The sequence below is a fragment of the Notothenia rossii genome (assembly GCF_949606895.1).
Source record: "Notothenia rossii genome assembly, chromosome: 7".
Taxonomy (NCBI): domain Eukaryota; kingdom Metazoa; phylum Chordata; class Actinopteri; order Perciformes; family Nototheniidae; genus Notothenia; species Notothenia rossii.
Window position 1 is genome coordinate 18314322 of NC_136905.1, and position 25062 is coordinate 18339383.

Here is a 25062-nt window from a genome sequence, read left to right on the forward strand (position 1 = left end):
GCACAACACACTTCTCTTGGAAACATTTAGTTTATCATGTGTAAAGTTGACGCTGTAAAATACTAAAAATAAAAAGATAAAGGTTCACAAAACAACACACCCACATCATAGGTCATGGTGAACAACTTGGTTAAATATATTTTAGGAACAGCCTGTGCTACACTAACCACATTACAAGGCTACTTATTATTATTAAGGATTTTTTTTTTAAAGGTGGCATAATGTTCATTGTGTTGTTCTTCAAAAAAATGTAAATCTGCAAATGATTACCCATTATTAATCAATAAAAAACACATGTTAGTATTTCAGGAAATGGTGGGAAAATGCATTCACTTAAATATGTTAAATGTGTCAAAAGAAGAAAAAGTGAATTACAGATATATTGTCTCTATAAAACAGCTTTAAATTGCTTTAAATCTCTGAATCCAAGACTAGTTTTCCATTGCTTTGTAAGATAATAGATCGAGTTCATCCAGGGGTTAAACCTCCTGAATTAATAATGTTTTGGTAAACTGAGCAGTGTTATGCACGGCATTTGGCAGGAGCCGACCATCTTTAGTGTGTCACTGCTTGAAAACATTGCACCCATTCAACCTGATACAAATGCCAGCACCATGAGGTAAAAAGCATTGACGTTTCTCCAGAAGTTGTTCCAGCATGTATATCCATCTGCCCCTTACAAGTTCCATGCTTCCCTATTCCCTATTCCCTATTTGGCTGTCTCGGTGTGTTAGTGGGCGGGTTGTTACGGTTTCCCCCTCCCTAACCCTCCCCCATAGTGACGTGGTGAGAAAAGTTTTAACAATGTGCAGGGAGGGGACGGAGCATGAACGCACCAATACACCGGGCTGAATACTGATAACTGCAGCCACTGTAAACCATTGGAAACACACACCGGGGAGCTGTTCTAATTGAAGGAGCTTTATTTAGTTTGACTTTATTTATTAATTTATTATTTGAGTTATATTTATTTCTATCCAAGATGAACGGAGTGTCGAGAAGTATGTGTACATTTGAAGACATCAGAAATCAAGAGCAGGCGGTGAGTTATTCCTTATAGCTATGCTTGTTTTTATGTATTTTATGTTAAATACAATGATAAAGTAGACCTTTGTGTACTTCTGTGTGTTGACCTCCTCTATGGGTGCATTGTGGGACAATAAGACATTTGCAAAAGTAAACCAATGTCAAAAGCTTAAGTCCTTTTTTCCCACTTTTGGATCTGTTGGATCTTTTCTCCCTTAAAACACTGTTAGGTTTCTATTCTTGCTTTATTTTTCCTTTACATGACCCTGCTCAGTTATGTAGACTGTATCAGAGGCTGGTTTACTTACAGATCTTCAGGCTTCACCTCCTATATGTGGTGTATTAACTGTTTAGTCTCTTGTTGTGATTAAAGTATTTGCCCCCCCCCCCCCAACCACAAGCACATGTTCTCCCTACCAACATATAAAGGCATCAGCTCAGAATTAGTCCAATTTACATTTGTCAGTCACAGGTGCCTTCTGCCCAAATCATTCAGGGGCTTACAGTTGCATTTGTGACAGTGTGAAGCCCTGTAAACACTTAGCTTGTACAGTATGTGTGCCACCTGTGCATGAGGAGTTTCCTTAAAGAGGATTAAACATCCTTGACTTTGGCACAGACTTCTGATACTTGCACTGTGAATAAGTGATCACTAGTTGCCTGTTTCAAATATCGAAGAGGGTTTTATTAGCACTCTGTGGCTGCAGAGGTTTAATAATTTACCTCGACTGAAAAAGCAAACTGTTAACCTGCCCTGTGGTTTATGAGGTTGCTGAGTAACATGACACTTTCCCCTTATCAGCAGCGTCCTGCCGAGTACAAAACCTGTCAGCAAAAGATCCCTTCAACCCATCACAGAATAATATATAATAGGCATTACAGTAAAGAGTCCTCATAATGGTTAATTTAAGTTAAATAGTATGATGAGAGCGCCGTGCATTGATATTGACATTGTGTGCCAATGGCCTAGACTGAAATAACAGTTAGTGTTTTGTAACTGTGTGAAGGGGTCAGAGTGCACAAAGGGCAGCTCCACTCACACACCTGATAAACCGATTATTGGTGGAGAGGAATGTCTCATAAAGCAGTATATGAAACTCCACACTTGTTCAGCTTCTGTGTTATCTATCATACGGTACATTTCAACATGCGACTGAAAGCATATTTGCATGAGCTCTATGAGGAAAAAGGCAGCTTTCAGTCAAATCCATTAGTGAAATAGTCACCCACAATCCGTTTTTCCCATATCTGGTAGGGTTATTAACGTCAGATTAAACAAAGCAGCAAAGATACTTCACCTCTACGCGTTACATTTTTTATAATTACTTATTAACAAAAATACCCCTTTGTTATTTATCAGGAAGTGTTTCTGATAAGGATGTGCCTGATGTAGCAGAGAAAGGCCTTCAGTGGGTGGTTTGTGTGCTTCCTGGAACGGAGATGATGTATAAAACACAAGGAACACCCAGGCCTGGCTTTGAAACTAAATGTTACGTTAATAGCAGAAAAATATTCAGCTTTTATTTGAAAATCATTTAAATGTTCTGGCATAATTCCTCCTCCCAAAAAAACTGTTATATTGGGCACTTTTTGAATAATGCCACAACTTTCCCCCCAGACGTTTAGTTCCTTGTGCTGTGTGACCTCACACATTCCTGCTGGCTTTCCTCATCACAGACACCATCTCAGTCAGGAGTGTGTGACGTTACTTGCTGGGAATGAGCCAAACATGACATAGGAGATGCATCAATGTATAGGAATGATCGTAAAATGCAAAATCCCACCTGGTTCACACGCAGAGAGCAGGAGAAGATGATTATTGATGGAAGGATGACTAGTAATTATATATCTGTTCTGATGAAAGCTCTCACTTCATGACTCAAATCGAAGCGTTCACCTGTTCAGGTTCTCACATGTTGGAAATACACACACACACACAAACCTCCAAACGCTTTACTTCACACCTCAACTTGAGTCTTTCCTGTTTGGCCTTTAACACTTTAGTTTGAACTGACTGCTGACTGACCATAGGGCGCAGCGTGACAGTCAGTCACCCTTCACTACTGTGGGAACTACAGCTCAAGGATTTTATCCTAAAACAGGATATATTTAAAACTGTGGCTGCAGACGACGTTTATTGAAATTGATTAATATACTAATTATTTACTATTTAATAGAGTCCAAAGGAAATGTGGAAAGTCTTTTTGTCCTACCAAAATTACAAATCCCGGAGGTACTTCATCAACTATTATTTAAAACATAAAAAAGCAGAAAATCCTGACATTAAAGCAGCTTGAACTTGCAAATGATGAATTTGTTTCTTGAAAAATATAGTTAGTTAAAAATTAGTTATAGATTGTCAAACTATTTGCCAATATTCTTTCAATCGATTAAAGGTTGAAGCTTTGTTGAGCAGGTCAAAATATGTCTGCACTATAGAGTATCTGATGGGGTTTGAATACTTGGCTTTGAATGCTTCTATTTTTTTGTCTTGTTTGATCAATTGATTTATTTGATCAAATATTTCCTGATGTTAGTCATAACTTACTGAGTAGTCAAATGATGCTAATGGTGAAAGCTGCGGGAAAATATGTGTATGAGTTCCTTGTATGGGTAAGGTAATAGAACTCAGGTATTGTATGGTCACTTGATACCTGCCTCAGTCTCACAGCTGTCGCCTCAGAGGCCGAGGTTTATTAAGGAATGGACAGAAGACAAAAGGGGCACAGTGTGGGAAAGTAGCTCATGAAAGGAAAGAGTGATTTAAAGTACGAAGAACACACAACTGTGGAATTTGGAATTTAGTTATGGTATGAAGGTACAACACCTGCAGGCAACATGTGTTTATTTCCAAGATCCCTGCTACTGCATGAGTTCAGAAATCTGAACATCACGTTCTGTTTGAAACTGTCAGCGAGCTCTAAAGAACATTTCGTTTTTTTAACCAAATCCAGCAGCTCTGTCTTTTTATCAGCAGCTGACCTGATCCACAGGCCTCAAAAACCAAAAGCGTCCCCCTCATACCCTTGAATCCTTTCTGCCCCGCAGCACCCTGTGGTCTTTTGTGCTCATTGTCCAAACACCCAGCAGTGTGCAGTGTGTGTGCTTAGTTTCAGGTTTCTGCCCTGTTGTTAAGGTACTGTGTACTTTTATCTGTGTGTGTTTTTCCGCGTGCGTACATGTACACACATACGTCACCCTCCACGAACGCATCCAACTGGTGCCTTTGTCTGTGATCCCAGGAAGTCTAGTATTACAGGTTGTAAAGTATTATAGATGGCATTGTAGTATGATTTATAAAAGAGCAAATGGGCAGAGAGAGTATATGTCAATAGTCACTGGCTAAGAGAGGATTAGCGGACTCTTTGTCTGGTTGTCTATGGAGATCAAGAGAGATTGTATAATGATGGATTCCTTCTCAACAACCCTCGCACTGTTCCCTCTTTATCCCCCCTCCTTTATTTTTATCCCCCCCCCCCCTTTTCCTGTGTTAAAGCTTTCAGGTGTTTGTAATCTGAGAGGAAAGCATGTTGAACAAGAGGGACATTTTTTGCTTTCAATTCCCTGAGTTTCGTTTTTCGTAGTTGGACCCCCCCCCCCCCTTACTTACTGCCCTTTATCTCTGCTTTACACAACGCTGCACAGTTTATTGTCCCTGTTTGGCTAACATCCAGGTCGGGGTATCCTGCATATCAGACGTGATTTCTACAGCAGACAAAAAAATACACTAGTGGCTTAAACTCTTACTGTAAACTGCAACAACTATTGACTTAGTAAGAAGCCGCAATTAACATATTTTTTCCACTATTAATTTGATTGTTTAATCTATTGAAAGTCAGAAAAGAACACACCCACATGGCAGCCATTTCTTCTTTGCCTTTTCAGTCTCAGAGTTGAGTTTAATAACCAGGAGGACACAGTAAATGTATAAGGGAAGATAAACAGATCAAGATGTCGTTTGCTGGAAGGAGTTACGTAATGTCTCTGACCTCCTCCCTAACATTCTCACACTTACACATGCACACACACTCTACAAGGGGGTTCCCTGCAGTACACACACCCATTCACATCCCTTTCCTGTTTAAAGCCACTTCTCTCCTTCAACTCAAAGTAAAAACGATTTTTTGTTTTTGTTTTCGAAGCCATCTGTGCATTGTTTTGTCTCTGACTTGCTCCTCCCAGTGAAATTGTTGGCGTGCCAGGCAGTTTATCGCTTCTGTGAGGATTTTGTTACCATGGAAATATCCTGTCTGGCTTGACATTACATTTTCTGCCCACTTTCCCAGAAATCGAGCCTCTGCTTCCAACCGGCTGTGAGCGCCTGGAGAGTTTCCGCATAAAGTCCCTCTGACGTCCATAGCACACAATTTAATTCAAACAATCTGTCTCTGTGCAGCTGTAACAAACTTTTGGTTTCTCTCTGACGCTCGTTGTACCCCCTCCCTCTCTTACTGGCTACTCTCTCCCTCCTCTGTTTCTGACTTTGAGTATGACTCAGTCTCTCCTCCTCTTTTTCCTCCTCTCCTCAAAATAGTCCTCAACAGTCTCTCCGAAACATAACGGTCTCTTTGTGGTTTCACTTCATCGTGTCCTCTCTTGGTTGCTTTTTTCAGGAGGGGTGCAGGAGACTGCGACTCACACTGCACGACCAGAGGCAGGCAGCCCAGAGAACGGAGCAGTACAGGGACAAGGTAAGAACTTCCTGCACCTGATAACTTAGTCTGCAACCTGGGCTGTAACACCGATGCAGAGAACAGACCTGGGAATCAGGACTGTAGGAGATATAGGAATGTTGCAATAGAAAAACATTCATCACTGTTTTAGATGCGTGGTTTAGATACTCAAGGTGTTATTTATCATGCTGTTACTGTACTTTTGAATTGACTTTTTCAACCTTAATGCATCCATTTTGTCTACTTTGTTCTACGACGTAAGGAAAAACCGTAGCACTCTTTTCTTTTAAGGCAAAGTGATCGTCATTAATGCCATATTTGGATTTGATGATTCAGACAATTCATCTTAATTAATCCCTCTCAAAAATACTGAGGATTTATCTCGGAGCTACCGTAGCGTACATTCACACATCATCATCATCACGGCACATGCCCACACACAATCTGACAGAGACACAAACTGCTTGTAAAATGCCACAGCTGCCACACAAAATGTCAAGAAAAGAGCCAAGACAGCAATTGTTCTCCTAACACCAATGCAAAAGTTAGATATAAAGACATCCAGATTAGCAGTTCTGTCTCCCGACCTGCTGTCTCTGTTTATGGTTGTGATGAAAACTGAATAATACCTCCAACGAAAGCAGATGTTTTTGGGTTTGTCTCCAAAATGTTTCAGCCTTTGGATAATAGAGACTCAGTCACACAGGAATACTCCCTTCACCCCTAAAGACACAGATGGTGTTTATCAGAATGGCATTTCAACAGAAGTACTCTTGGCTTTCCTTTTTAAACGTTGTGTCGCAATATTGATCCAAACCACGCTCTAGCGTCAGCAAAGCACCGTGACTTAACATCTGTTTGCTGATGATGTGTGGAAATGTATCACACCCATCCTCATGCAACTCTGTGCGTGCCACATTGTTAACTCCTCTTCACTCTAATCTGCAGCCAATCGGACGAGCGTATGCGCTGGTGCAGCCGGCCGCTGACAGGACATCTCTGAACCCTGAACCGGTCAAATGCAAAGAGGAGCAGGTGGAGGTTATCAAGGTATGTGTTGTGTTGTTTTTTAAAGAAATATCTGATATGTTAATATAGATTTGTGTTGTGGCGTTTCAGTGTTAATCATCCGTGCCTCTCTCTCCCTGTCCCAGGTGTATCTAGAGGCCCGCAAACAGGAGCAGCAGAAACACCAGCAGAGCCTCAAGATGCTGTCAGATGAAGTTTCACAGATACAGGAGGTCAGTGTCTGGACAGTGTCTGCTGTAGCTCTGATGCACATTTGAAACACACACTATCACTACAGTCTCTGCCTGGTGGTTATATAACGATTTGCATCATGTAAATTCCTCCGCGCTTCCAGACTTAGTCTCTATCTGTTGCTAATAAAGTCTGCTGTTTAACACTTTATAGCGCATTCGCAGACATTCAACACATAGCTGTTAACTAATAAACACATGTCACTAACTCACAATGTGTCTGTATTCATCGCAGGTGAGATATTGCCTGAAGACACTGAGGGAGCAGATGGCAGCCAAAAACAAGGTAGATTTATTTTTGCTTTATTCTGCCCTCCACATTGTTAACCCTGCTTCCTGTGAGCTTAAAGGCATTTCCTCCATCCTCTTTCACTCTGTAGTCGCTGACTTCCCCTTTTTCTCTTTACAGCCGCTCACAAATGGGTGGAAAGTTGGTCTTCCCTTCAGAAGGAGCGCCCCGTCTGCCCCTAAAGACGAGGCTAAAGCGGAGGCACAGGTGAGCATTCAAAGTGGTAAACACTCAATGTGTGTGAGAAATGCACATATCAAATCTCGCATTATATCATAGCAACAGCTCCTCTGTTTTCCTCGGGACAATGTGTTCTTGTTCGTGCGATGCCTGTAAAGCAATCCCCTCCCAGAGGCACACATAAGACGTAACAAGGAGGTATAAAGTTAAACAGAGACACACCGAGATATGGGAGGGGGGAGAAGTGTTCAAATGACAGCATAAGTGAAACTATGCTTATAGCACCCCGGGGTGTCAGAGGAAGCCTGTCCCAGCACACTCTGTTCCTCTCCTCTCTGTGTTGTTGTGCTCAGGCCCTCCCTATTGTTCCCAGCATTCCACAGATACCTCTCCTTTAATGGTTTTGTTGCTGTGTTTGAGCCACACACTTTTAGCATCCACTACTATCTGCGTGTCGGTTGTGTCTCGTACAATTACAAACAAAAGCTGATGTCGCTTTGTTTGGCTGAATAGCTGTTGTGCCAATTATATTATCTATATGTGACTCACGCCGTGGTGCGCTCACAGAAGCGTTGCACAAATTAGGAGGGAAAGGCAAGTCCTGATCCAACTGATCCAATGACGCACACTAACACACCTGCTGACAGCCACCGAAAAGAGGATGTTCAATGATATCATCGGGAAAGCATCTGTCTATCAGTCCAGAGTAATATTGTTGTTTTAAGGTCAATGGTCTGTGTACAAAACATTTGAATATAAAGTGTTTAAAACAAGATCCTAGTAGGTGCGGCTTTTTTGACACTGATTAACAGAAAATAGGTGGAAACCTGGTCTCAATGTAGGGCTGCTCGATTATGGCAAAAATCTTAATCTCGATTATTTGGTCAATAATTGATATCACGATTATTAAGAACGATTATCCATTTACTTTGAAAACATCCATTTATTGGAGAAAAAAATGTGAACAGTATGTTTTTAACAGTTGATTACCCTGAACTTTAAGTATAATTCAACTGAAAAACCAATACAAAAAATATTTAATTTGAAGTAATAATAAAAAAATAATAGTTTTATTTCGATTACGTTGTTTTCGTAATCTTTGCCAGCCATAATCAACATTTCGATTAAAATACGATTAATTGAGCAGCCCTATCTCAATGTGGCAAAAGTAATCCAAATAATTTCAATATTTAAACAAAAAAAGAATTGTTTGCCAAATATTTAAGTCAGTATTTAGCAGATTAATCTCTGATGCAAGCTCAGCCAGGTTGCATAGAGACATGTGTTTATGATTTATATTCTGATTAACTCCTTAATATGAGGACGTAATATCTGCTAATCTAACATTTGATCCTTTCTCTTTCAGGAAGCAGATGAAGAAGCAGAGAGAGCCAAGCTGAGGGAGGTCAGTAAGCGCTTGTATGCTCAGCTACAGGAAGCAGAAAAGAAACACCAAGAGGATAAAGAGAGGCTGCAGGTAACACACATCTACAGAGCTTATTTTCACATTCTTTACGCATCACCAAATATAATGTATACTGTATTCTGGGTGCACTGAAACTGCATTTAACACTAAAGTAATAAGCATCCCCTCTTTTCCTCCCTGTCTCCTCCAGGCTGAGAGTAGCTGGCTGAAGGAGTGTCTGAGCGAGGAAGAGGAGAAGCTGAAGACCACAGAAGAAGCCAGTGAGAGGAAAGACATGCGCATAGACGACCTGCAAAGGCTGCTGGGAGGGATGGAGCAGGAGAGTGCCACCCTGAGGGAGGAGATGAACAGCCGCGAGGTTGAACTCCATGAGCTGCGCACAATCAGAGAGGAGGGCCAGAAAGGGGGGCAGAGGTCAGTTAACTCAAACACATGAACAGAAAACAGCATTTATTCATTAGTGCCAATCAAGTCATGAATGAGTGCCAATCAAGTCACAGCTTTACTGTAACTCTGTGTGTATTTTTAGGACTGAGCAGCTGGAGAGGGAGTTGGCAATTCTCAAAGAAAAGATCCACCATCTGGACGACATGCTGAAGAGCCAGCAAAGGAAAGTCAGACACATGATTGAACAGGTGAGGTGCACATGTGTGAGATTTAGTGAAGCAAACACACTGTCTCCATGTTCATATTTGTGCAGGATTTACTGACTGTTTGACTGTTTGTTTTTTGCTTCTTCAGCTCCAGAACTCTCGCATGGTGATCCAGGAGAGAGACCGCGTGATCAAAGAGCTGGAAGAGAAAGTGGCTTTCTTGGAGGCTGAGGTGAGCGACGGTTGTCTATGAAGAAAGATATTTGCATGGCTTTGAAGTGGAATTCAGATTCAGGATTAAGTGCAAGGCATGACAGGAGAAAGGAGATCAAATATGTTCAGATAAAGAGGTTTTTATGTTTAGTGGCCACATACATTTTTCGTCTTATTGCTGTTATGTGAACTGACCTCTGACCTCCGCCTTTCTGCAGAACCGAGAGATGCATGACCAGATGGATTACTTCATGGGAGGACAAAGGTCCAACTCCCACCTTTCATCCGAGCGCAATCCCCAGATCGTCTACAGGTAACTTATTGTACCCTTCATATTTCTACTGGGCCCTTTTTGCTGATGCATGAGTGGCAAGTATTGCATTCATTGTTTATTTAATTATGCAGATTTGATGAAACGGGTCCCAAAATACAGTACACACACACACACTAAAATATTCCCCTGTTCTATTTGTACACCTTCACACAATAACTTGTTTTTATGCTGTTCCAAAATACAATCGACTAATTTCTCTTTTTCCTCTCCCCTCAGTAAACCGATCAAGCCTTCCAACTCCTCTAACAAACCTCTGCCTTTCATCAAAGTCATCGAGATCAGGTCATGAAGTAACCGCGCAGAAGAAAGACACGGTATTGGACCACAACACCGTTTCACTGCAGACTGAAAACAAGCACGACTCTACGAGCGCCCACATCTGATTTCGCTGATAGTCGGGATGTTGGAGTTGAGCTTCCCTGGACTGTAACTACATCAAAACTTCCACCAAACCACAAACACTCCTTGAAGGAATTGGCGACACACGCACCACAACTTGCTTTGTTTATGCATAATGTGTGAATTTGAGCTTGTTATAGATACTTTAAGCTGATTCAGCTGATGTGCATTTGAAGTTTTACATGTGATACTGCGTACCTTGTGCAAGTGTTTCCGTGTGCTGCCCTGTTGTGATCGCTTTAGTAACCTTTGAGATATGACAATCTCGTGTTGTTGTATCAAAACAGAACTGTGCGGGTTGGCAGACCTTTTGCCAAAGTGGGTTATGATATTATGAAATTCACATATAGTGATGTAGCAACATAGCTAACTAAGCTAAATGTTTTCTGTAGCAATCATTAACCCGAGGATCTAAATCCAGTGTCCTTTTACTGAATGGTCACTCATCCTCCATGACTCCATTCACTTCACTGAGTGAATGGTATAATGCTCTAAACATGTAAATACCGTTTATAATTTATCTAAGGTCAACACCCTCTGATGTTTTTAAACAATATAAGTGTTTTTTAAGTCCTTAACAACTATTTAGCACTTCCTGAAGCTGTGAGGAAGCAGAAGGATGGCGTGTCAGTGGTGATGAAGATATGTGACTTTACTGCTTCATGGAAGTGTCGTTCTACATATTTCTTGTAAAGCATGTCAGCTCCTTATCATTTTGTAAACTGTCACCTTGTTTGTACATATTAATAATAATGAATGTGATTTGATATTTTAACTTCCTAACAGCTTTCTCCTTTGTATTTATTTATATAAAACCTCTAGACAGATTGTGTTATAGGAGGGTTTTCTATGAAGTAAATTCCAATCTATTATCTGTGTTTGTGGCTTTCAGAATAAATTACTGAAAATAATATAAAGCTTCTTTTGTCTCCTCGCTGAACTCAGGCATCCGTAGGAATTCAATGCAGATTACTATGAAAGGTGCGCCCTCTGCTGGACACTAACGTGACATGACCTTATTGTGCTGATCACTGTTAATAACATTGAAACGCTTTTACAACATTTTGACTGCATGTCACTGTTTTATTCGGATGGCAACTTATACAATAAGCATCACAGAAAATAATAATTCACCTGAATGTTCCCCTGATACGAGAATTAACAAACATTTCAGACATCTGGGGGCCAGTCGACCTTTTTAAAAAGAGACCTCCCCTGATGCTACATTATAATTGCATAAATGCACTGGGAAACAGTTAAATTACATTTCACTGAGAGATCAGATTAAATCTTAAGAGCACTTAATAATCACAATTCATTAAATCAAGTATGGCTTCTGTAAAACATGTTTAAGGCTAAAAACAGCAAATGAACCGCAGAGACATACATAGATGTAAACATAAGTGACATAAACAATGTGTGTTTTTCAGCTATTAACACTGGGATTTACCTACAAACATTGTTAGCGTTTAAATACACTTGGTTAATAATAACAATTCTGCATAGGCTTTTATAATTGTATAATAAATACTGATTGTCATGTGCCATTGCATAAAACCGAGAGCTCCAGTGTTGTTTTGGACAAATCAACTCTACTTACCATAATAACTCACTATAGTCATTTTGTACCTAATATAACACTTGTACATGCATTAATACAGGATATATGCATAGGCTAGGTAGAGCAGTTTGAAGTGCATTATACTTTGAACTAGGCAATATGTGTTAGTATATGAAGGCAGTGCTTTTTCATTTCACCCTAAACTACCGATCTGTAGGCACTTAAATCACAGGAAGCTCTACCTTTGTCTTTGACCTTTCTCTCAGATGCGAGTCACATCTTTTCAGAACAAACTGTCCAGAGTGTTGTAGTTGTCTTTGAAGTTCTTCAGCTCCAGGAAGTGTCTGGGACGCTTGCTGCGCTGCTGCATCGACGATGTGAGGTAGGTGGTTTGGGTGGGGGAGGAGGAGGAGGAGCTCATTGGCTCCGAGGTGCCGATCAGGTCTTTGGCGGCCGAGTGGTGGTTCTGGCTCGGAGTGCTGCTGCTGCTACGAGACTTCACGCTGAAACAGGAAGGAAGAATCAGATTGACCCAATGATAGATTAACATTCCACAGTGGGATTAGCATAAAAGTGAGGCTGAACTGCGAGGAGAGGTCGTGTTTACTCACACAGAGGCCAGTTCAGTCAGTGCTTCCTGGTATTTCAAAAATTCTGCTTCACCAAAAGCCTACAGACAAAAAAATGGGTAAAATTATAAGACATCCGTACATTTGACAGCTTTTCCTGCAGTCGCAGCTCACTGTAAAACAACAGGAGGGACTATATGGTGAATAGCAGAAGCACTAATAATAAGGATAATATACATTTGTAACAATTTTGTCAGAAGACCACAATACAGCCACTATGTATAAACTGGTTAAATGTTTGGTCAAAAAAAGTCAGAAAATTGTGAAAAATATATATCCCAGTCTGTCAAAGACCAATTTGATGTCTTAAAAAAATCTCTTGTTTTGTAAGTCAAACTCAGAGATATTCAGTATATGACTTCATTAGACAGGCTAACAACTGTATTTGTTCTGCCATTATTGCATTATTACGTAGTATAACAATTAATCTATTACAAAAATAGTCAGCAACTATTTTTCTGTTGATCAGCTATGACATTGAGTTCGATGGAGCACAATGACTATTAAATCAATTGTGTAACAAACATGACTAAAATACTCTCCTTTCATATTAAGCATATTTTATGATTTTGTTGCCAGTTTAAAACAATTGTTTTGCTCTTTATTTAGACAAGGTACTGTCACACAATATTGCAATGATGTGTCTTAAGAGATGTAAGTTCTTCTCACAAATGGACAGAAGGACACTGACCTCTGCCCCATAACGGGCTTTGTTGTATCCGTCCAGCACCGTGTCGATGAGCAAGCTCAGACTGTTTTGGAACATGCACTGGGACTTTCGTAGCTGCAGAAGCCACGTCCGAAGTCTTTTACCCGTCACAGCGGTAGGTGTGCCGCCGAGTTCACGGAAAGGTAGATCTGTTGACAGAAAGTACAGGTAGAATTGTAACAGTTTGTCTTTACAACAAAACCAGACTGTGACCAGATTGTTGACAGCAAAGCTTACCAGTGTCTCTGATGGCATCCAGTGCTTTCATCCTATACAGGAAGTTATGAGAACCTACAACAGACACACACATTATTCGGTTCACTTGGTTCAAAACTACTCATATAGATAGTTTCAGGAGTAGTGTATATGAGTGTGTGTTGTTGCATATGCCTCTTACCAGACTGTTCTCTGTGCTTTAGCCGGTCGTCATCTAGGGACAGCAGACGAGGCTCAAAGTGGATTTTCTGGACCTGGCAAAGTTTGGCTTCAATTTCTTGTCTCAGCTCCTGCAGCACAGACAACAAACACCTATCATATTTGACCAGAAAACAATGCACATCAACAGACTTAAGTGTAATTGTGTGGGTCACCTTGGGAGCATTGTGGCCGAGTGGAACATGTGGTCCTCTCCGAGACTTCATGGCAAATCGCACAATTTGCCTTTTGACAAAGATGAAGAGCAAAACAAACACCTAGAAAAAAGTCAGGGGTCAGTTTTATTTGTACTCCTCTTTTGAGCATACTGAGCAGAATGCCTGTGGATCATTAAAAATCATAATGCAAATAAAAGTTGGGCAGTAGAAATTAAAATATATGCCCCCTAGATGTAATGGAGTAAAAGAAAAAAGTTGCAGGAAATAGAAATACTCACGTAAAGTAAAAGTTTCTCACCTTTGTACTTAGTTATAGTACTTTAGCACAGTAGTTCTCAACTGGTCAGGCCTCGGGACCCACTTTTTCCTTGGTCAATAAATCGCGATGCGAAATGTTGAACCACTAAAATCTATTCAACAAAAAATTGTGCTGTAATATATACGCTTTTCAGCATACAATATTAATTAAAGTGAAGTAAAGTAACCCTTATAGGCTATCCCTTCACAGAACTAAAGAATGCCTTTAAAATAAAAAGGTAGATTTGGAGCCAATCCTGCAAATTCACCACACGTGAAAAACATGACATGCTGAATACCCAACCCTAGCATGGGGGTCTGGTATAAACTACGCATTCTGGCACACTCTGAGAAGAAAATAAATAAATACTATTAATAATATGTTATTATGCCATTGTTTGTTTTTCACTTTGTTCTGACAGCTGAACTTGCTGCTCCACACAGAGAGAAGAGCAAAGAGGAGAGAGTCTGTGTGAATTACTTTAAATTGTGGATAAGGGTAGATAGCTCCCATTGTTCTGTGACCTGTCAATCATCAAACCAGGGGTCATATCTCATTATGTGTTCATTTGTATCTGAAGTTGTACCCATGGATGTATAAAGAATAGTTCTACCGCAAAGTTATTCTCCGTGGGGACTTCCGGCAACAATCTTGATTCTGATTGGCCAGAAGACTCGAAAAAACATCAGCAAATATGTTTTATTAAGAAGATGATCACTACGTGTCGTGACAGAAGTTTTCAAAACCGTTTATGGTCTCCGGTACTTCCACTCCAACTGCATGCACACTGCACAGCGTTAGAAAATAACCTTCAAAATAAAATAAAAATGTCTTCACACATCTGCGACCCACTTGAAACGGGTCCGCGACCCACCAGTTGAGAACCACTGCTTTAGTACATGTACTTAGTTATTCCATTAACTGTGTGTGCCTTGTAATGACTCAGCATAGGATTTTGAACTCTGTCCAGTTAAGGGACATCTTTTGTGTTTCATAGTGAAAATGAAGCCAATTTGAAATAATAAGCTTTGTAAACAGAAACTCTGTAGTGAAAATGAACCAAAAACATGTTTTAAAAAACTACGCTTACAGGCTTGTCATCGCGAGAGTTAACATACACCTGACCTAGGTAAGAAAATGACACATATATAAAGAGAAACACACTCACCAGACTACCGTAGGCCATTACAAGCACCACGTTAACGCTGGAGAGGAGAGGGTCGCTCCGCATCTTGAAGCGGTGTGTTTAAACGACAATAAACTAACTTTAGTTACCGCTCGCTAAATGACGGAGGGTGCGTCCAACACTTGACACTTGAAAGCCATTCAGTGTCCCTTTAGAGCTCGTTTTTAAAGCACACGAAGCTTATATTAAACGCAACACATAAAACAGGGAAGTAGGTAAAGTAAAGTGCTTTTTAACATTTCGCTGACCGGTTTGTTGACTTCCGCGTTGGTCAGGTGACAGGTACGGGCGGGCAGGACTGACGTCAGAGCAGACGTTTCCACGGCCTCTCCTGCCATCTGCTGCTGACGACCTGCAAACAAACAACAACACTGGAGGGAAGAAAAACTACGATGTTCTTCAAGTGAGTGCAATTTTTAGGTCTCTAAGTTTCTAAGTGCTTGCCTACGTTGCTGCCTTTACTTGTAAAAGAGTGTATTTACGTATTGGAAAGATTCAATGGTTCTATTGCCAAATGCACAGTAGCTAGTGTAGTTATGGCAACAGAATAAGATGGGCTAAAAAAAGAATGTAAAAATGAAATACTGTACAGAATATATTTGTATTACTATTTTCACGTAAAAGATCTGATTAGGCTACTTAGGCAAATGATCCAAACTCCAATAACAGAAGAACAAGATATAAGGATATTTCTGTAATATCCACATAACACAATTCCCAATAGCTTTTGTTCTTGTTTTTGTTATTGTGTTATTCAGGGAGTGTTGTTCAAAGTGCTCTGCAATAAAGTAAAAAAAACAAGATGATAAATAAAAACAGGCATACTGAAACAGTTGCCAATACTTCACGATAAAACCAAGCAATTAAATGTATAACAAATAAGAAAAGATACAGAAAGAACAGGATAAAAAAAGGATTGCATTAGTACATTTAATCAGATAATAATGAACACTAAAAGTAACAGTTAAAATAAATCCCCAAGGCTCCTACAAAATGGGCTGAGCTGCCAACTTTCCTACTCATGTGACAGTTCCAATCCAAAAAGACACAAAGTTCTGAGTGAATTGTATTTTATCGATGGATTGCTTCACACTAAAAGCATGCAGACTATTTATATCCACTGTGACTCATTGATTAAATATCATAAATTGCCCATTCCTCACATGGCCCTCTGATGCCTACACCCTAAAGAATGAATCTATTGAACCAGTTTGTCTGTGTGAGCAGAACAGCGATTTGCATCTATCCTGTTAGACAATAAGTGCCATTCTTCTGTCAGGGACAAGGGTGGCGTTTGGGATTTGAACTGGAGCTATTTACCCTTCCTCACAGACTAATCTCTGTTCTGAGGAGACCATGCGACCTACCACCCCTCTGGCTTATCACTTATTGGATTCTAAGACCTGGCCTATAGGATCAATGTCTCCACTCAGTCTATTTCGGCTTTTGACAGGCACTCACTTTAAGACGTTTCTTATGTAGCGTTGCAGCATGCTGACCACAGTTTCCTCTCTTTCAACGGAAGACAATTGCAGGTGCATGCAAAAAATAATCAGTATAACAAGAGCGTCTACACAACAGACATAACTGTAGGTACTAGAATTGAATATTTTGATTGTATTTATCGCTGTCCTTTTGCTTTTTGTACATGTGACTGTTCATACGCCTTCCCACATTTCACGAAATCTTCTTCTTGTCCTGCTTCTTCTTTATCTCAGACACTTTTCTCCTGTAGCCTGTTGTTTTATTTAGCACATGTCACACGAGAGGTGTACTTTTAACAATATTAATCCCTGCTGGTATTTCTGGGCCCTTTGTTCTCTCTGGTCCCAATTATAGGTGCTCTGTTATTATGTATCTTGATACCTGCTCAGCCCAGATGACTGAACTAAGATTGGCCCTGAGGTGGGGTTATGCAATAAGACTGTGTTGGAAAATGTCATTTTTGTCTGTTTCACACATTAATCTGGACTGCATCTTCTCTCCCTTGGGCTATGAAATGCTAATGTGTGAGGGTGCTTAAGGTTTGAATTGTCAGTGTGTGTGTGTGTGTGTGTGTGTGTGTGTGTGTGTGTGTGTGTGTGTGTGTGTGTGTGTGTGTGTGTGTGTGTGTGTGTGTGTGTGTGTGTGTGTGTGTGTGTGTGTGTGTGTGTGTGTGTGTGTGTGTGTGTGTGTGTGTGTGTGTGTGTGTGTGTGTGTGTGTGTGTGTGTGTGTGTGTGTGTGTGTGTGTGTGTGTGTGTGTGTGTGTGTGTGTGTGTGTGTGTTTTGTCAGGAATGCTACCCTGTGAGAAGAGGAAAAGAGGGAGAAAACAACAATGGGAGGGGGAGGAGAGAGAAAGAGAGACAGAGAGAGAGAGGATGAGAGGATAAACCAGTGTGGCAGGTTTGAGTCACTGTACACACTTCATCATGCAAAGCTGACAGAGAGTACAACACAGAGAGAGAGAGAGAGGAGTTGAGCTGATGTCATTGCAGAGCGTTGCCTTTATTATGAACCTGTTTCACACAGCGGTGTAGGACAAGAACTCATTCCTAGAAAAGGTAAGGCACATCTGTTTATGTGGGATCTATTTTTGCTAATTCTTGATCATGTGAGTGAGTGAATGTTTTATGTATGTATATGTCTTGATGCATTTTTGTTTCCTCGCTCTTCAATCGGGGTTTAAAGTAAACTGAGCAGTGTTGCCTGGTTACCCAGATGGGAGGCTTTGACCTAACAGAACAGGTGTTTCTGTAAACCGATACTCACAATCACCTTCATTGGAAAGCACCACGGAGACTGTCTCCCACAGTAACAGGCTGACACCTAAACAGCTTCATACAATTATACAGCCATTGCTTATCTGCTTGCTAGTCCTGTTTTCTATTTGTACAGTAAATCAACAGCTTACACTACTTGTGTTCAACGTCAAGATAGATTGCTCTTAATTCTGCCTTGATTAATGATCAAAGATGGTTTCGGTGGTTATCAAACAATGCCTGTAATTTGAACAAGTGCCATTGTCCATCAGTAATACAATATATCCCCAAGCAGGTTGAATGTAAATCAAAGTGACTTTGTCCTCATTTTTGTCCATCTTATCTGATCGCTTCCCCTGAACACTGTTACAAAGTTTCAGTCAGTCGTTGTCCTCCTGTGGCTCTGAGGCCGATACGCGCTGCACAGACACTGATTGTTTTATTTCAATACATTGTTTTGACTGGGAGGATTGCAGTTTGGTGAGTTATTCCAGTTCTTAATTCAGGTTTTGCTGACGCTGACAGGTAGTCATGAGTATGTTGCTTGTGTAAACAGCCGTTATGATATGTGTGTGTACAACAGAGTGCATTATGTGAGTCAGAGTCCCACTGGTCTGTGAATGGGCTCATTGAGATAGTGTGAGGGGTATGTCAGCAGGGAAGAGACGTGTTGCCAAATCACATAACTTACAGGCGTTAGTTTACAATAGTTTAGTTCTCTGGCTGTCATGCTCTTTCTTTTGTTCCTATTTGTTGTTCTTAACATTTTCCTATCTTCTGCATTCACTGTCCTCTTTATTCTTCTCTGTTACGTGTTGTGTTCCCTATCATCAAACACTTTGTGCTTCTGTTTGGCCATTTCAACGAGCCACAATCTACATGTCACAACATTTCATCCCAATGCAATTTCAGCATAGAAATGTGTACCTTTGTTATGCTTTGCAGGCAATGGGAGCTGTTCTCTGAAGTCATGTTGGGGGAGCCAAAGAATCCAAGGGACAGAACGACAAGAGATCAATGAGAGAAGCCCAGTGGAGCTCTCTTCTCAACCACAAAACAGACAATCATCAGACAGTTTCTCGGATTTGCTTGAATATCAAGTTCACTCTTCCGCTCTCTTTTTGGGATTTGGCACTTGACAGCAGGTTATTAACTTTGTTTACTCTCAGACAATGGACTTGTCCATGCTGCCTACTCAAGTGAGTGACTATGACAAGCAGCAGACAGGAGCATGCTTCACTGTCCGCTCAGCCAGCTCTCCGTCTTACCGTCTCACTCGCAGGCCAGGTGTCAGGAAAACAAGGAGTTTTCAAGAACAGGAGAAGGAGAGTTCTGAGGAAGTCGGCGAGAGAGATTGCACTCTCTCTGGCACAAATGGCACAAACCAGGAGGAGGATGTCACAGTCACTGCTTATCAAGCCAGGACTGGGAGTCGCAGCACTGTCAGAGGGCAGGGTGAGGAGCAGGAACCATCAGACCATAAAAGGACTATTAAGCTGAACCAGAATGGCACATCAGATCAAACTATCATAGAGTTTGGCATCGACAGAGGTAGAAACTGTAACCCTGCCTCTGAAAGCCGGGGCAGGACTGACTTGAGGAGACAAAACATGCAAAGTAGAAGTAAGAGTTTGGATTGGAGAGAGGGGGACACGAGCCCTGATCGGGGAAGAAAGGCTGTGTTGTCACCCAAACAAGGCTCGAATGAAATAAGGACTGTAGTTGAATGCGTGGGAGACAGGGTGATATCTTCAATTCACGCCTATATCTCTGCAGATACAAGTAGTGATCAAGAGAGGAGGCCAGCGAGTCTCATGAGTGAGACTTTGGACAGGGTCAGTCGGGGTAATTCTCTCCCCGTTAGGATTAGGTCCCTGTCTGGATCTAGCACCGGTGCCAGAGGGACAGCTTCTTCATTCGGACCCAACGGAGGTCAGAGTATAATGGAGCGGATAGAAAAACTTTATGGGTCAGCTAATTTTGATCAAATGGAGGATTCAAGTGACTTCTTTACTCCTTTGACATCCCATCACAGAGAAACAACTACAGACTCCCTTGTTTTGCCACAGCAGAGGTCATATGAGAGGACATCAGGGGGAACCTTCCCCAGGCGTATGCCACCCGGAGAGAATAGCAGCATTGTGCCAAGCAGGAAATCATTCACCTGGACACAAAATGACACTAAAGGTTCTGAGAATTCAATTAATACAGGAACAAGCAGGACCAGGGAGAGACTGTCAGGGGTACAAGGGCAAGGACCAATCCAGAAGAGGTTTTCAGAGGAGGGGGGAGCTAAATGGGGTAGAGGGTTAGAGGAAATGGGCACAATGTCTCTGGATAGAGCGGGAAGCAGGTACTCTGCAGCAGCTCAGATAAGAGCTGTGAGGGCTGCAGCAGGAATTACTGCACCATATCCAAACACTTTCCCAGAAGAGGAGAGTTCATTTTCTTTGATAGAAGAGCAGGAAAACAAGTCAGATAATGCAGCAAAAGACTGGACACTATTGAAGAGCTGCAGCATTGATGAAGATGTGTTTGTGTCACAGGATATCACAATAAAAACAGTAGAGAAGAAGAGATTCCCAGAAAGGTTGACTGCCTTTGCAGCCAGTGTGAGAAATAAGATCAATCAGTTTGAGGCCCTCACACAGAGAGGCCACGATTTAGTTTCAGCACAGGTCGTGATGCCAAGACGAGCCTTTTCTGTGCCAACACAACTCAGCAGTGATTTTGATGGAGTAAAAAAGAGTGGATCAGCAAAAGCGATAGGTGGGTTGAGATACAAGAGGGAGGAATTGAAAGAGGGAAGGGAGGCAGGTGATGAGGCTGAGGAGAAAGTGGGAGGAGCAGGAAAGAAGCCCGGGTCAAGCAGGTCTTTATCAGAGGATGAGGTTGGACTAAGACTAGGGAGGAAAGAGAGAGAAGGTACTGATTCCAATGAAACACAGGAAAAGGGAACAGATAATCATTTTGCTGATGATTTCGAGAAATATTCTAGACTCAAGAGTCGATTGGAAATCCCGCTAAATGGAGGATATGGTAGAAACTTTTTCATAGATGAGACAGATTTCCAAAAAATCTCAAGCCCTGAAGACTCTAGTCAGATCCCATCTTTGCTACTGTCCAAATCCAGCAACACTTCTGCTGGTGTGCAGAAAGCAAACTCTCTGGTTACTTCACCAGTTAGCGATGACGACGAGACTCCAACAAACTCTCCAAATAACTCACCTCTTCATTCACCTACCACTCAACCGGAGAACATCAATTCCTTTATAGGCAGGGAAAAGGAAAGCGCTTCTGTCCTCGCTGTGTCAGCCAAAATTCCTGAACAACATTCCCGCCTTTTCCCTCATCCCCTGGCCAGTTCGTCCCACAGCGACCTCCCCGGTCTCATCTCTCCGGAGAACAAAGCCCACCCAAATGGGAAGAAACAGTTGCTGGACCTTGAGGCTTGGGTGGCTGGCTTGAGCCCAAAGTTGAGGGACTGGAATGACGATGAAGATGGTTATGAAGATGATGATGAAAGTACAGAGAGAGACGATGATTCAAACTACGACTCCGACTCTGGAGAGTCTTCAGTGACCGTCACTAGTAGCATGAGCCAGTCAGATCACAAGAGCTTCTGTGTCAGGTGGGTAATGTTTGTATTATATTTCTTCCAACAATTTGTCAGTACCTCACACCTATAACTCCTTTTCTTTCTTGCCTTTAGTCTTTCAGACCTGTGTAACTTTGCTGGAGTGGACTATGAGTCGGAGAATGACTGCGATGAGTGGCAAACTTCAAGCCGTCGGACTGCCTCCCTGAGCTCAGACATGTCGGCGCTCTCCTGTGTGTCCGTGATGCCCAGTGAGGAGCTCGACAGGCTGCTGGAGGATGTCAGGAGCGTGGGGGACAGCACCCTACAGGTACAAACATTAGCAACAGTCACTTTCTGTGGTTCTGAGACAAGAAACATTACCATGAACTAGGGAGTTTATACAAGTGCCAAATAATCAGGCCTATTGTAACATTGTTGTTGTTCTCTCTGCCTTCCCTTTTTGCAGGACTATGATGATGTGCAGGTAGTGGTTCTCCATAAGGACATGGGAGTGGGACTAGGCTTCAGTCTGGCGGGAGGCGTGGACCAGAACAAGCCTGTCACTGTGAGAAAATACCCCTTGCTGCCTTCTCCTGAAAAATATTTAAACTCATTGTCCTCAGTCTCCAAATTTGTACCACAATGTGTTCTCAGGTCCACAAAGTGTTTCACTCGGGCGTGTCAGCCCAGGAAGGCTCCATAAGGGAAGGGGACCAGGTTCTGTCAATCAACGGCACAGCACTGAGCGGCTATGCCCACTGGGAGGCCTTGAGGGTCCTGAGGAGGGCAAAGGCTCGGGAGATGGGGGTGGTGGTCCTGAGGAGGGGAGAGGTTAGCAGTGTCCAAAAGAAAGGAAACCCGACAAAAAATCAGGGACCAACACTGACTCCGTCAACTGACACGGGTGAGAAGGCGTACTTTAACAACACTTTGTAAAGATCATAGTCCTGTATCTACACGTTTTTAGAAACAAATGTTGACTGTTCTTCTGCTTTTGCTACTTGCAGGTCAGCTTTTGTGTGTGCGACTGGAGAAGAACAGCAGGGATCTGGGCTTCAGCCTGGAGGGAGGTGCGGACTCCAACCTGGGAAACAGACCCCTCACTGTACAGAAGATCTTCCAGGGTGAGGACTGTAATATTATTTATCTTCCAAAGAAGAAATACAGAGATTTAACCATCATTTAAACTCTATCCACCCCACAAAGAGGTGAACATAAGTTGTTAGGTTGGGTTTAGGTCAGTGCTCCCTGCAGGCCAACTTAGCTCTTTCACTCCAAACTCAGAAACCACGTCTTTGGACCTCATTTCAATTAACATGGTAAACAAAGTCATGTTTACACAGAAAAGCATAAAAATGTCAAGATTATGTTTGTTACCGTGTAAGGTTTTGTTATAATCAGAACCCAAACCAGGAAAAAGCCCCAGAACGACAACATGTGGACAAGATTTCTCTTTATCTCCTTAAATAAATGGTGTCAAGCGTTGGATTTATTAAGTACTCAACGTTACTTTATTGAAAAATAACATTAGTTAAGAAATCAATAAAAAAAAAACATGAAACAAAGTGACGATTATTTTTATTTTACTTGGCTCTTGTTATCCAGATATTCTTGTAAATAGGCCGAAAAGAGGAAGACACCTGTTTTTCTTATGCAGTACAAGCTTAATAAAACATATTCTAAGCAACCCTTTCATAATAACTGTTCTCCATTAAAACTATATTATACTACTGTATACTACTCTTGCAGCAATTGCCTTTCCCCTTGCCTGTCCTTTAAGATCTTAGTAAACAAACATGTGATTAAAGCCACCCTTTTACCCTTCAGGAGGTCCTGTTGACAAGATGTATCCTGGTGATGAGGTCGATGAGATTGAAGGTGTGAGCGTGGTGGGGATGAGACGCCTGGAGGCTTGGACTTTGATCAGAAAACTGCCGTCTGGGCCTGTGGACGTGGTGCTTCGACGCCCTCTTGAAAATCTGGAAACATGAGGACTGTTCCGGTGCTTTGTGCACAGTAGAGCTCAGTGACTGATGACAGCTCGAAACCCATCCATTAGTGGCTATACCTTTTGTATTCCTGAGGCCATTAAAACAATTCAGTAATTTGTAGTAATTAATACAAATCCCTATAGGAAATATAATCTTGAAGACCAGGTCAAAAGTGTGTATTTTTCTCACTCTATCTACATCTACCTCAAGGCTTGGGATATGTCTGTATATAATTGAAGTGCACTGATGGCTCGTACATTTATTAAGTCAACCAACCTTTGTAAAAGTTACTTTGGTTACCTTTAAGCTAGAAATGTGGCAACTTTAAATGAAAATACATATTGTTTTATATTGTGAATAAAACCTAACTGCATTTAAAGTTTATATTGCTTTTTAATAAATCCTAATTTAAAGAAATGCATTGTATTCTTATGTCCTGCAGAGGGAGAGAGTGTTACGACGATATCATCTTATCAATGAAGTTCACATACCACAATCAGTTAGTAATACCGAAAAGAAGATGTGATAAGATATGTCCCCCGATGCATCATGTCAAGGTTTTTGTTGTGGAGAGATATTGATCATTTACTTTACTCAAATCACCAAATAAAAAATATAGTCTACTGGTCTGTTTTTAAATGAAATAGCAGTAAAGAAATTAATAAAATAAAGCTTTCTTACAAGTAAATAGGAACAACTTCATCAAACAATATTTTTATCTTATCAAATGTCAACAAATAATTTCCTGCCACATCGTGTGGCTCTTTGAACATGATCAGCAATAACACGTTTCTTTACTACTGCAGGGAATTTGATGGTTTACATAATCCACTAGGGGTCCAGAGTTCAGTACAGCAGGGTTACGGTGACATCTTGCTATTTAATGACTTCTCAATCAATTGCCTTATCAAACTTTCACCAAAGACGGCTTCACCACAGTAATTCTAATATTAGCAATAGTATTATTTGTACATTTATACATTGTTTTTTATACTTAAATTCCACAGAAATCATCAATTCCAGGAACCTACCTAAAGCAAGACATAAAATAAAGAGTACAAAGTATTGTATGTACACTGCATATCATGACGAGGGGTGTCATACTGTAAACCTCTGGTTGTGACGGTGGCCTGGTGAGTGGTATCCTATTTATTTTTAGTGTGTTGGTGTTACCTGCATCTGTCTTTCACATAAACCTTATGAATATATGAAGAAACTAGGGATGGATGCCTATTTATCATTAAGATCAGTAACTGGTTTTTTGAGGGAGGTAGATGGTTTTGGCTTTATGCCTGTTGCGGCTTATTGCTTGTCATGGCTATAATCACATAATCTGACCGTTTATGGCCCCTGTTCATATAAGAAAGCTCCAACAGCTGAGGC

At 41.3% G+C, this 25062-nt stretch overlaps 3 protein-coding genes across 8 annotated transcripts; 2 read left to right on the forward strand and 1 right to left on the reverse strand.

The window, feature by feature from the left end:
* Nucleotides 1-830: 830 nt before the first annotated feature.
* tuft1a (tuftelin 1a) lies at nt 831-11454 on the forward strand. Its single transcript, XM_079640153.1, has 12 exons — nt 831-1042; nt 5640-5717; nt 6648-6749; nt 6854-6940; nt 7194-7244; nt 7368-7454; nt 8794-8904; nt 9044-9267; nt 9383-9488; nt 9595-9678; nt 9878-9972; nt 10210-11454. The coding sequence occupies exons 1-12, from the start codon at nt 983-985 to the stop codon at nt 10280-10282; spliced, it is 1158 nt and encodes a 385-aa protein (XP_079496279.1). The 5' UTR covers nt 831-982; the 3' UTR covers nt 10283-11454.
* ltap1 (lipid transport auxiliary protein 1) lies at nt 11445-15636 on the reverse strand. 4 transcript variants are annotated; one of them, XM_079640156.1, is made up of 7 exons: nt 15351-15636; nt 13882-13983; nt 13689-13797; nt 13529-13582; nt 13274-13440; nt 12565-12623; nt 11445-12456 (listed from the first exon to the last, which is right to left on the reverse strand). In XM_079640156.1, exons 1-7 carry the CDS (start codon nt 15411-15413, stop codon nt 12237-12239), a joined length of 774 nt encoding a protein of 257 aa, XP_079496282.1. In that variant the 5' UTR covers nt 15414-15636; the 3' UTR covers nt 11445-12236. The 4 variants fall into 4 exon arrangements, with proteins under 4 accessions (XP_079496282.1, XP_079496284.1, XP_079496281.1 ...); XM_079640158.1 differs by lacking the exon at nt 15351-15636 and adding an exon at nt 14183-14316; XM_079640155.1 differs by having other exon boundaries at nt 13689-13983.
* Nucleotides 15174-24096, forward strand: LOC307012946 (uncharacterized protein). Of its 3 annotated transcripts, XM_079640151.1 has the most exons (8): nt 15174-15311; nt 15644-15771; nt 19054-21739; nt 21821-22016; nt 22155-22253; nt 22343-22592; nt 22696-22812; nt 23516-24096. In XM_079640151.1, exons 3-8 carry the CDS (start codon nt 19281-19283, stop codon nt 23677-23679), a joined length of 3285 nt encoding a protein of 1094 aa, XP_079496277.1. In that variant the 5' UTR covers nt 15174-15311; nt 15644-15771; nt 19054-19280; the 3' UTR covers nt 23680-24096. The 3 variants fall into 3 exon arrangements, with proteins under 3 accessions (XP_079496277.1, XP_079496278.1, XP_079496276.1); XM_079640152.1 differs by lacking the exons at nt 15174-15311; nt 15644-15771 and adding an exon at nt 15818-16957; XM_079640150.1 differs by lacking the exons at nt 15174-15311; nt 15644-15771 and adding an exon at nt 17642-17910.
* The last annotated feature ends 966 nt before the right edge of the window (nt 24097-25062 follow it).